Here is a 13,496-nt window from a genome sequence, read left to right on the forward strand (position 1 = left end):
TCATTTTGCATGTATTTTGCTTTGTAGAGCTAGTATTTATTTAACACAAGCGACACTACACGCTACACTTATTTATTCAGTGTTTTATAATTATAGAAAACATAATGCTAGTGCCACATTCTGTCTTCATTTCAGCTGATATTTTAAACACAAGAAAATAACATTTTTACACACACTGTCCAACAAATGTCACATGATTTGCAGCTGAATCCATTCATTCAGTCTGTGCTGCAAACAAAACTGCTACGATTTTCTTTCATTTCCACAACCCAAATTTTATTTGATCAAATTATTTTCATTTTCAAAACACACAAATCTGCACATGACTTTATATTTTTGTCCATTTGGTGACATTTTAAAATACAACAGTTGCTCTGTACTCAAGTAACCTTTTAACCAAATATTGTTTTACTCTTGAATATTTTTTTTGACTGCCTCTCTTTTACTTGGCTAAAAATATGTTAAAGTTGTAAAATGTTTGGATCATCAGCAGTTCTGACCTTTGACCCCTTCCATAGAGGTCATATAGTCTGAAACTCTCTCTTTAAATGATTTTCTTTTTAAATATTAGGTAGTAATCAAGTGTGAAATAAAATAATCACAGTAGATTAGTAAATCAAAGTAGATTTAACAAGATTTTTATTTTCATAAATAAAAAGTTCACTCAAGTCACTTCTGTCTGATATTAAAGTTTATTTAATGATCTAAAAATATTTTTCCACGTCACATAAACAGTAAAATGTGCACAAACAGCGATGAAGAACAAGAATACACAATAAGGAAACTCACAGCAAAGAGCAGCATAACTAAACTGTTCAGCATTTACAAAATTTCTAAAATAGCTGTTATCACAGGGATAAAATAATTTTACTGCTGATTTATTTAATTAAGATTTATTAATCTTAAAATGCTTTGTATTTAAAGTGTGCTTTAGATTCATTTGTTTCACCCTCCACTTCACCTGCTTTTAAAGATGTTTGTAGAGCTGATGGAAAATCTTTATTACACATTTTGAGACAAAAACATTGCGGCTCAGATGTAGTTTTCTTTTGGAACGAGGTCATTCAGGACAACGGCAGGTAAATCCTCCACGGTGGAGAAGGTGTTGAGACGCGGCATTCTGTGAGACGTCGTCAGCACGGAGGTCGACCCCTGACCTCCGTGCTTCTCTGTTCCTCTCCTGCGAGTCAGGGGGTTGAGACAGAGGTAGGACAGGAATTTATTGTGCAACGAAGCGTAAATGAAGGGGTTGTAGCACGCCGAGCTCATGGCAAGCAGGTGAGCAGACACCTGGATGACGTTAATGTAATTTTTCCCCAGTATGGAGAAGTCTGTGTCCAGGTCACGGATCAGGTTCACCACCTGGAAAATAAGACGTGTTATTGAGAGGCAAGAAACTGTAATATTTCAGAAATATGCAGTCCAGTAAAGAAAACAAATCAACCTCTTGTAGCATGACCCAATCTGTGTTTGACCTCCAAGATCTGCATGCAAAGTTTCTTTCATTGTATGAATTAAATGCACTGGAACATATCAAATGTGCAGAACAGCAGCCAGGGACATGGTAGAGTTAGTTTTTAAGGTGATTTCACACCAATATTGTTTAGTTTGCTTCAGTCTCATTTACCAAAAGTCGGGTTTGTGTTTAGGTTAGTGTAAATATGCCGACAAACTCTGATGCCGAAACCTCAGTTTTGGTTTGGTTGAAGTGAAACCTGTTTGTTGTTTAGCATGATGGTTTTTGTAGCCACTGCTAATTGCTGGTTGGCATCTGCAGCCAATTATTACCTTTTTAACTTATTAAACTAAAAATGAGTTTAACATAATGGGTTCAACGAGATATCTCTATATTTGTCTTAAAGACATACAGATTTGTTGACATAATTGCATTTGATTTTTGTACATGACCATTGAAGAGTCTAGTTAACTAGCAGTCTGGTGATTTACTGGTCCTGTTTATGTTAATGCAGGCCAGGTGACCCTTTTAGGGCTCAAAGGTGGCGAGTTTCTGACATCTGACTGGGAGCCAGCGGACCTGAAGGTTCCTCTGCTGGTCTGGTAGGAGGCTGTGATGGTCTGAACTTGTTTCTCCCTCCATCCATACAGACACACAAATCACTGTTCATCTCTTCTCTGTTGACAACAAACTGCACTTGGACATTTTTCCCTCAAATATCTGGACTTTCAAACCCATGGACCCTTCAAATGTGTGCCAGCTGGACGCTGTGCTGACCAGTGATGATTAATGGGGAAATGTTGTTGCACAATTTGTGTCCATTCATTCAGGAGATTTACTGCAGTACTGTGTAAATGATTGTATTTATTTTTTGGGTTCTTTTTGTGTTTTTGTGGTGTTCACTGAAATTCTTTTTTAAAAAATACACGGTATTGAAAGCAGTTATCCTTTTGCGTTGTCTTTTTGTTTTTAAATTAGTGATTTCAGGTTCAGGCATCATTCTGCAAACGACTTCAAATGCTTCTGCAATTTTCACTAAAACATTCAGCTTACAGCATGCAGAATTTCTAGTTCTTGTTTACATTTCCTGAAGAAGGAAGTTGCTCTCAATATCTTTAGAGATTTTTGTGTAGCTTCCTATTGTGATTCTTGGTGCAACGCCCCCACAGGCAAGGAGGGGAACAGGTTTTAGTCCATTTGACTGCGGTGTGAAAGTGAAGGGCAGCAGCTGAAAATGTAACAAATGTTGTGATTTTGATTCCCAGTCGAATCAAGTCCATCAGTCTCTGATTGGCTGCTTCCCAAAGGTGATAAAATTTGAATTAATGATAATGATAATCTATGTAACTTTTGCGTTGTGGATTTTAAACCCACTTAAAGGGTTTAAGTGGGATCTAAAAACCCTCTTAAAGTGGGTTCAAAGTGGATTTTAAAGTGGGTTTATCTTTACCTAATTTGTTGATCACTTTGATTTCCATCTCTGGCTTTTGCCTTACAGATCATCCATTACATGATTGGCGTCTCGTTGGACCATTGTGTTAATTCTCCACTTTGCAGCAAGATTTGTTGTGGCCTCTGGCACCAAACTGTTGTCATTAAATTAATTAAAGCTGTAAAGTGTAAAGTGGGCTCATGTCCTAGTTGGCCAAGACAACCCACAGATCTTTGACTTGATTAATATGCAATAAATTTGGATAACAAGACCGAACTTCACACAGGAAATCAATAAACTTCCCCATTGCTACATGGCTAATGGGATTGAATCTGAGTCAATATATTTAGATTGTATTGAATAATATGATTCCATATTACCAGTTGAAAATTTGCAAATAGGTTTCTTACCATTGCGTATTGACTCTGCATCAATAAAAGTAAATGTGATAAAGTTTAACAGTTTTGTAGCTGTAATTCGTCATTGTTTAAGCTGTGTCAAAGAAACAGCAGAGTGCAGCTCAAAGTGTTAGATAGCTGCTGACTGGCTATTTTTTCCCCATGTTTTCCCATTATAAGATCTGTGCAGAAGCAGTTTAAGGTTTTGCCACGCTGCTTAAAAATAAAACAAAAAAACTTGGATTGAAAACTGTGGATAAAGCAGTCAGACCACCAGTTTGGTAATGTCGCACATATTTAAAATAAAAACTAATCTATCAATATCGACAATTGACACGCTAATATATTGAACATTTATCTTGTTACTCCAGAGTTGCTTCAGATTTGTTGGGTTGGTTTTCCTAAATGTGTTTTTGAATCATCCGCGGCATTATCTTCACTTATTTTTGTATAAAGTTGTCTAAGATTGTTTGTTCCTCAAATCTTAATCATAAGCCCAAAGTCACCCAATTGCTTCCACCAGTGACTTAAGCCACATTGGTCTCCCTGAATTACCCTTAGTGTGTGTGTGTGTGTGTGTGTGTGTGTGTGTGTGTGTGTGTGTGTGTGTGTGTGTGTGTGTGTGTGTGTGTGTGTGTGTGCATGGTTATTTTTGGTGTGGAATACCAACCTGTCCTGCATTTACTCTTCCTCTTGTTCATTTATTGCTGGAAATAGCCACCAGCTCCCCTTGTGACCCTTTAACAATAAGTAGCAAAGAAGATAAATGGGTAGAATCTGGTTTTATTGGCTCTAGGACTGCAGGTTCAGACATAAAATGGGCTTTAATCTGATTCCCTAACTCTCCAGAGATTCCCCTTTTCTACTCAGAATGTCGATCACCATGATGCTTTATTCCAGGGTGTCTGCAGGTTTCAGCCTCTCAAAATAAAGACTTTTAAAGAAAGAATGAAACTTAAGACCAATATTACAACAGAAACCTACAGAAGAAATAGCATATTAATAGTATTAAGCACTATAATACTAAGCTTATTTGAACATTGGTTGACAACAGAAGTGAAGAAAAAACAAACAAACTGATGATACATTTGCTGACTTATCCATGACAGATGCAAAAACTTAGCTAGCTAGCAATGGTATATTAGCAGCTAGCCAGCTGTAGCCTCAGTCGCCTAAAGTGGCAGAATGCAAACAAGGTTTTTTGTGCACAGCTCAATCTTTTGCCTGACAGAAAAGTTATTCAAAGAAAATGTATATGATATTTAATGTAAGGTATTTAAGAGTAATTTACATTTTAAAAATGAATTTAAGAAATTTTTAAGGCCGTAATTTAAGAAGCATTAATTTGAAGGGACATTTTGCACTGTTTTGTACTTCCATTTGGGTATAAGCAGCTTTTGAAAACAGCCCGATCGCTTAAACACACACACTCAGATGTATTATTTCAAAAAGTTTACGTTTTCTGGTCCCTGGAAAATGTGCAATTTCAAAAGCTTCCCAAATGTTGAGTCACGTCATCACCTAGCAACCCAAGTGGAGCTCCAGGAAATTTGGTCAGCTGGTTTTACCACTGTATCTGCTGTACAATGGCTGCTGGACAAGATAACTGTTTTGTTGTTGACTTACCATCCAGAAACAACTCGCATCATTACTGGTTGTGCAGGAGGCTCCACTTTTCAAAGATGTACTGCTGTATAATTGCAGCCATTTTCAGGAGTGAGTGTAAATGTTGAGTTTGGGGCCAGAAGAAGTTAATTTGTATGTAAAATGACAGAGACCCTAAAATATCTCATTCTGAACTGACCAGACTAAATGTCATTACCTATGAATAATAGATCGCAACCTATCGCAACCTATTCAAGGAATCATGGTAGGTCATCTCCTTTTAAGGTTTTTTAAAACTTTTTAAGGATATGCAGACAGCCTGTATTCATGTTTACCTGCAAGGGGAGCCAGGAGAAGGCAAAGCAGAGAACAGAAACCAGCAGCAGACAGAAGGTCTTCCTCCGCCGTCTACTCCAGGCGGCCCGTGCGCACCTCAGCTCGGGACATGCTGTCAGACTGGACGTGGTCCTCCGCTTCAGGTGGTAGGAAATAGCACAGTAGGAAATGGACACAGCAGCCAGCGGGACAAAGTAGGAAAAGAAGAGGATGAAACAGGAGTAAATGAGTCTGCCTTGTTCCTGTCCATCCCAAAACTCCTCGCAGACCGCCATGTCCAGGCCCGCATCGTGCAGGTCCAGGTAGACCGTGTGAAGCGCAGTCGGGGTGGACAGCGCCAAAGAGGACAACCAGATCAGCGTCACCAGGCAGCAGCAGAACTGGCATCCCACTCTCTTGCGAATGGGATACGCTACAACGATATAACGATCCACCGCGATGGCCATGAGGGACAGAACCGCTGCGTAAACGGCGGTGGACTGCATCACGGTCACAAAGTGACACATGTGGTACCCAAACACCCAACCGCGCCTGTCAAAGGCGTAGGAGGCCGTCAAAGGGACGCAGAAGACGCACATCACCAGGTCGACGAGCGCCAAGTTACTGATGAGGAAGTTAGTGGTGTTGTGTCTCTTTTTGTTGTACCAGATGAGGAAGAGGAGGAGCAGGTTCCCGGAGCAGGCGATCAGAACCACGACAGAGTAGAGCGGGATGAAGAGGAGCTTCAGGCTGAACAGCAGGTCGTAGCCGGAAAACGTGGGGACCGGAAACAGAGACGGGTGGAAGAGGAGGTGGGAGGAGTTACAGCAGGAGGATGAAGAGAAGGAGGGTGAAGAATCAGAGGCTGGAGTCGAGGAGTTTACTCTGGAGAAATCCATCGCTTTCTCCCAGTCCATGTCTGCAGAAACGAAGATGGAGATGATCAGGTTGACATTCGAAAAGAAACAGCTTCACTCCGCCGATCCGATACTGGTATCTGTATCGTCCCGATACTGAAAAATATTCTCGATTGGGTATCAGTGACAATGTTTCCAGTCCATATGCTTTGTATTCCATATGCTTAACCAACATGTTTTATTATTTATTTTACATTATATTTACAATTCATGAACTGACTGAGCAAATTAAAATAGTTTTTTTGCTTATCTTACCAAGATTGTGAAGCTATTGGTGTAATTAATAAGTGTGCTGTACTGTTTTTAATTCAGTGCAGTAATCTCTTTTTTATTTCTTTTTTTTTTTAAGAATAGTTCTCAGTCAATTCAGAACTGTTTTCTTGTATTGAACAGACACCAGCTTATACTAAACCTTACATATCGGTATCGGTATCAGAAGTAAAAAATGTAAAACATGCAACCGCTAGATTCAAAATCACAAAAAGTATTTTTGGTGTACTTTTAAGTGAAAGTGTCTCAATACACTTAAAATAAGACAAAAAAAAACTTACAAGTAACTTTTTTTAGCAAGATATAGGAGCTTGTCGATAATTTCTTAATATTGATGAAAATGTTCTAGTTCAACAAACAAGTTTTATCACATTTTTCCAATTTTATAAGTGAAATCATTTGATAGTGAAACGAGTATTTTTTTAAAATCAATATTTAGAAATTATTTATTTCTAAAAAGCTCCTATATCTTGCTAAAAAGCTGCTTGTAATTCATTGTATTTCAAGTGCTTTAAGATACTAGACCAAAAATACTGAAGCTTTTGTGTTTTTCCAGAGTCATTAAAATATTTCATGCTGACTTTGTTTTTGAACATTTCTATAAAACTTTATGATTTCAGTTCATTAAAAAAAGATTTATTTTTTGACCTACAAAGTTTGGACACCCCTGGCTTAATGAGATGACTCATATTAGAGCAGAATAATCAGCGGCCACTTCAGAGCTCTCCATCAGGCTCAGTAAAGAGGCTTTTTGTCCTCATCAACAGACCAAACACTTCTTAGTTTTCAGCTTTTATTCTCCGAGCCTCTAAATCGGATGCATCGGGTATTCATGAGAAGGCCAGTTGATGTGTTCAGCACACATGAACATATGCTCAAACATATTTACATATGAAATGAAACGCTCATCAGTCGGCTGTTTTTACGCTTTGCACGTGACGTCACTCCCTTCGAAACTCGGCCTGCGCCGCCATGACGGAGGTCAAAACAACCTATGCGCTCCTGCAGAGCCGGTCGAAAATCGCACATGTGGTGGCCTGGTGTCGCAGTTATTAAGTTGATTTCGCAGTAAAAGAAAGTGATCACAGGGTGCTGCGCAAACGGCTGTTTGTACAAACCAAACTTGTCATTTTATCGTATAGCTTTTGAGGAGCGACGGATGGCAGCCGTCAACCATAATGACTGGCCACTCGGTGTAACCAGCGAACACTTTTTATGAGGTGAGACTAACATTCATGTATTTTACAAGTATGATCAGAAAGATATGAAATACTGTGAATGTGTGGGTCAGTAACCATGGAAATTGTGCCGCACCGTCATGTATCCTAGCATATACGGAAATAATCTGGTTAGCATCTCGTCTTCTGTGCGTTTTTAAAGCTGCTCTGGTGAAAGGAGAACCACCGTTCATGACGCAGTGACATAAATAATGTGCTGTGAATTCAGAAAAAGTCGGCAATTTGATCAACACGTCAGGAGGGAGGAGGTATGGGTCGGTTTTTAAGCTAGCCGTTTCCAACTTTTGTAAATACCGCCATCTATGAGCCCCAGCCACGTTTGTTACGTTCACAGATAAAATTGTTTGACTCAAACAAGTAAAAGTCATTAATAAATAGGCAAAAACAACTTGGGAAAACAACTTCAGTCCTTCAGTCCAATACTCCGGTCTTCATTTCCGACGTCCATCATGGCAGCTAGAATGACTGAGAGATGTTGTTGCAAGGGGTGAATTTCATCAGATATTAAACAAAAAAAAGTCAAAAAGGAGAACTTGATTTGCAGCTTCTAAAAAAAAATAAAAGATTAGAAATTACTAAATTGACATAAGTCAATCTTTCAGATCAGAAACAGCAGCAGGATTCTGCACTTGCACTGTCACATCATCTGCACTTTACCATAATTGGACCTGCTGCTTCTTCTTTGGTGTGGTTGAGTGCCTTTGGTTAATTTTAGTTGTATATATTATTATTATTATTATTGTGTGTTTGTTTATTTAATATTGTATATATTTGACTTTTTGCACGGGAGTTGCAATAGAAATTTTGTTGAATCCTGTTCAATGACAATAAATGCTATTCTATTCTATTCTATTCTTTACACTGGAAGTGGATAGAGAACAATCTGTCTCTCTTGTGTCAGTTTTGTGATTGAAAAGGGAACAAGTAGCAGGAATCAAGCACACAATCAGAAGAAATCCCATCTGAGATGCTGAATCCCAGGTAGCGCCGCTGCAAAGAGGCAACGCCTCATTATGTGTTCAACGCACTGTAGCGCAGGAATAAGTGCATCATAATGAGCCTGGATACTGCATGTCTTTATTCTGTCTCAAATTACCAAATTATTCCCAAAATAATTCTAATCAAGACCTAGAATTTATATTTTATACCATCTTCGTTTACAGCTGCAACATAAATTAATGCAAATTCTGACTTTAAATGTGTTTCAAGTCAACTATTATTCTGATTAATGCAACAAACTGCAGGTATTTTACTATGTTTTGTTGGTGAAGTTCATATTAGAGCAAAAAGTACCTGTTAGTCCGGAGGCTCAGCACCTGTTAGCGTCTTCTTTCTTTCAGGGAGTCCTGCCGTTGTGCAGAATTTCCTCTTCTATGCTTTGAAATAAAGACGGGAGCTCACTCTCTCTCTTAGTCAGTGGGCTTCACACACACACACACACACACACACACACACACACACACACACACACACACACACACACACACACACACACACACACACACAGGCAGAGACCACTCAGTATGTGATTGTGTGTGAGTCATCTCCACTATAATGGGGACAAAAACAGAGTCTTCAGGAAGTCTGATATCCTGGATGAAAATCTCTTAATTTAAAAAGGACGGGCGTAATTACCTCCAGACGATCCACTCAGTGTATCAGGGATTAGCTGTGGTCACTTTGAATTTGCTTTAATTCCTCCATATTATCCAGTCCTGTTAGACATGCGTTATACAACGTTACTAAAATTGCATCACAAATTTTCTTCCAGCAGTTGCGTTTTTAAATACTTGTCAGATAATTAAACATTCAAATCTAAATAAAGTTTAACACTAAGAATACATACATGTACTTTTTATTTAGGTATGATGAAATTATTTTTAAAGATGTACGAGGTACAAGCTGCTTGGTGATGACCTACTTATTTAATTTAAAATAAGTAGGGGAAAAATTATGCAAAACTCTCCTTTTGCTCTTTTTTGTTCCCCTTTATGGTCTCTACTGCATCTAAAAATAGTCGAAGGGCTTGGCAATAAGTTGATGTTTTTTTGGTGTCTGGAAAAGGAGTCGTTTTAAAAACCTCCCAGTTGCTAAGTCACATTCAACTGGCACTGCGCTGTTACCCAGCAACCCCAGAAGCCTAGCCTGTCACCTAGCAACCCAAGCTGAGCTCCAGTATGTTTGGTCAGCTGGTTTTATTGCTGCATGCACTGTACAATGGCTGCTGGAAAAGACAAGTGTTTTTGACAACTTGTCAACTTGCAAGTGTCCATGAGGAGACATTCTTGCCCACCCTTCAAATATCTCCACCAGCCACCACAAAGTCTTCTCAAAATTTTTCAAAATCATTGCGTCAAAGTGATGCCAACTCCCACCTGTAGGTGGCGGTATTTGTCCTTTCTATACCACAAGCAACAAAAGTCACATTTAATGTCATAAGTGCAAATATTGGAAAAATTCTTAAAAATATTCCTAAATTAGGAACACTGTCATCAATTTTGATTGTAAAAAATTCCTAAAGACAATTGTGAATTCCTGAGAAAAGATGTTAGATATTATTTAATTTTAAAAAGTACAACTTTTTATTCATATTTTATCTTTGCATTCTGGCACATTCCAGTCCTTTGAGAACATTGTTTTTAATGTGGCCCAAAATGAAAAAGAGTTTGACATCCCTGATGTAAAACGTTTAAATGTGAGAAAAAGAAGCAAAATTTTTCCAGAAAAAAATGACTTTTTCACAGCTCTATTACCAGATCTTGACTTCCTGGAATTGTGAACGAATGGTGTCACATCTCCTGCAGTGAGAAACAACAACAACAAAAAAACAAAACACTAGTTTGCTGAAGAGAAGAGCTGATTAAACCATGAGGAGACAAACTGGACGTCTCAGTAGCTGGTAACGCATTAAACTTTCATAGTAATGACTTGGGAATCATGACCTTCATTGTTTGGGTCTTTAAAGTCAGCGTGACACTGACTGTCAAAAACAACCCAGAATTCATTACTGCTCAGCTCTGTTCATAGAGCAAAGGATTATTAGAGCCAGAATAATCTTATGCTTCATGCTATTTTCTCCCAGAATCTTCTATACAAGAAAATCTTTGTGGTCTCGTCTCGATTGTGTTAAAATACATGCATGGACAAAGTTGTTAACGACTGAAAAACTCATACTGGTCACTGAAATAACTTCATTCTTTTATTTTAAGTTATTCTGTTGAAACACATCTTAAAATCAATTTCACTGATTAATTTTCAGTACATTTCAGTACAAAACTTTTGAAATTTAATTTAATTTAATAACTTATAGCAAGACATTTTTCCTAAATTATAAATTAAATAACCCACCAGTGAAACTAGCACTTTTTCATCTATCTTTATGAATTATTTACTCATTAGAAAAGCTCATATAACTCATAAGCTCATATAACCAGTAAAAAATTACTGGTAATTTACTCTTTTTTAAAATCTGAAGTGTAATAAGATATTTGCACTTGAAACTAGGAGTAAAATATTTTAGGTCTAATTTTTAAAATGTAATCCAAGTACGCTTGAAATAAGCCAAAACTAACATAAATGTGCCTTTTAATCAAGCCACGGCAGCTGGTTTTAAATAAATAATTCCCTATTACTTATTTTAAAAAGTAATAGTTCCACTGTCAGATTATTTCACTTATAACAGAATATTTTTTACCATTTTATAAGTGAAATAATCCACCAGGGGAACCAGAACTTTTTCATCAATATTCAGGACTCATTTACTTACAAAAAGCTCCTATAACACACAGAAAGTTAGTTTATTTGAAATGTACTAATATATTTGAATTAGAACCTAGACAAAAAAAAATGGTTCTGATAAGCAGCATAAATTGTAAATATTTGTTAGTTTCTGTTTGATTTCTTTACGTCTCTAAATGTCGGGTTCTTTCCCGACGCTGCTGTTGGATTTATTGTTTCTGTCTGCTGGAGTTTTTCCTCCTGATTCATCTGAGTTTACTGGGAGTCATTTCTGTGGAGTTATTAGACTGCTGAGCAGACAAATCCTCCAAGAAAGCCAAGTAGCCGATTCCTTGTGCAGAACATAATGTTTTATTGCTGCCGCATCCTCAGTGTGTGACTGTCCAACATGTGACGGCCGCAGCAGTGGGTTCTGGGTTTTCACCTTTTCATTGTCCATCCGGCGCGTCGCCACATGCAGGGAAGGCAACCTCACGTGCGTTCACCTTTTGTGTCCAGGTGTAAGTGGACACAGTGGAGAAAATGTTGGTTCTCTCAAGCAGGAAATCAGGTCGGACTCATGACAGACCTCCTGGGGAGTGACTCTTTTTCATTAATTTTGAATATTTAATAAATATTCATTTATTTATCAAGATCTGTTTGCATTTTGATTTCCAATCTGATTTATTATTTATGTCTGGCATGAGGTTAGTTTCTGTGTTTATGCCAAACATGAAAAATAATTTCATTTCACTCATATTTCTAAAGAACATTATCCTGGTCTTTGTTGGTCATTTCTGTAGCAAATAAAAGTAAAAAAAACATCTGGTTGGCTAGTTGTTTATAAGTGCTTTGGCAGTGGTTGCTTTTTTTTAAAAAAATCTATTTTTCTATTTTTATTAGAAATGTATTTAGCATCAAAGTACAAAATACATGGTGTGGTGCATTACATTGATGAAAAAACTAAACGAAACAGAATATATTGTGTTTTAATGAATCAATATGTGTGTGTGTTTAAAATCAGCTGAAATCCAATTGGAAGTATAAAAATGGAAAAAAGTTAATGAGTTTCCAGAACTTAGTTTTCTTTTCTACGGTTCTGCGGGTGTAACAATCCCGTTAAACTGACACCTCCTCTATCTCACTTTTTTTACTTTAAGTATTCAAGTCTTCCAAGGTCTTGAGTATCACAACGAGAAAGAAAAGGAAACCAAACTGTGCCAGGTAACGCATTAATTCATATCTGATCATCACTTCCTGTTTGCTCTAGCAGTCACTCCTCACTTTGTTTGTTTTGGAGTCTGACCTGAACGTCACCCCCATGAAGCTCATACACATTTCCAGATTTATTATCAATGAAAACTAATTTACCTTTGTGGTTTTCATTTTGGCTTACACTTACACTAATGCTGCTCACTTTATTTATTAGCGCTGCTTTAAACAAGCAGTGCTTGTGAATGCCTCAAAATCCCAATCAGCTGATCGACACCAACAGGATTTATTGCGTTTTATCTTCATCACCTGCTGATGATTAATGACCAGAAATGGCATTTATGGATTCAGCTGAAATATATTGTCTGAGGTCCTGTTCAGGTCGTAGACCCACTTAAACTCTGTGACAGGTGACACCAAATAAATCACAAGTAAAACCAGAGAAAGTGAGCTCATGTTACGTTTAACTACAGTTTTTAGTCATTTTCTGGCGTTTACCTTTTGTTTGAATTTTCATAAATCAAAGCTGCAGAGTTTTAAACATTCCTCAGGGATATTATTTCACTTATGACACAACATTTTTATCTTATTAGTTGGTTGGTTATTAGTTGGTTGCTAGGTAACCGCAGGGGTTGCTAGGCGACCGCAGGGGTTGCTAGGTAACGGCACGGTTGCACTCGAACACTATTAATAAACTAAATAAATTATTGACATAAAACAAGCTAATATATCTTGTTAAAAGTTGCTTGTAAGTTAATTTTGTCTTATTTTAAGTGTACTAAGATATTTGCAAAAACTAAAGAGTTTGTATTTTTGTAGTGTGACAAAATTAAAACAATTCATATAAATATCATAATCCAGAAATGAAATCAGAAAAAAGAATAAAAATCCCTGAAATGACAGTTTGTCTTTAGAAAATTTAATTAGAGAACTTAG

General features: G+C 37.4%; 1 protein-coding gene across 1 annotated transcript; it reads right to left on the minus strand.

The window, feature by feature from the left end:
- Positions 1-758: 758 nt before the first annotated feature.
- prlh2r (prolactin releasing hormone 2 receptor) lies at positions 759-8,960 on the minus strand. Its single transcript, XM_055053522.1, has 3 exons — positions 8,925-8,960; positions 5,227-6,125; positions 759-1,362 (listed from the first exon to the last, which is right to left on the minus strand). The coding sequence occupies exons 2-3, from the start codon at positions 6,121-6,123 to the stop codon at positions 1,033-1,035; spliced, it is 1,227 nt and encodes a 408-aa protein (XP_054909497.1). The 5' UTR covers positions 6,124-6,125; positions 8,925-8,960; the 3' UTR covers positions 759-1,032.
- Between the last annotated feature and the right edge of the window lie 4,536 nt (positions 8,961-13,496).

Source organism: Poeciliopsis prolifica, unplaced genomic scaffold (assembly GCF_027474105.1).
Source record: "Poeciliopsis prolifica strain line A6 unplaced genomic scaffold, Auburn_PproV2 SCAFFOLD037, whole genome shotgun sequence".
Classification (NCBI taxonomy): Eukaryota; Metazoa; Chordata; class Actinopteri; order Cyprinodontiformes; family Poeciliidae; genus Poeciliopsis; species Poeciliopsis prolifica.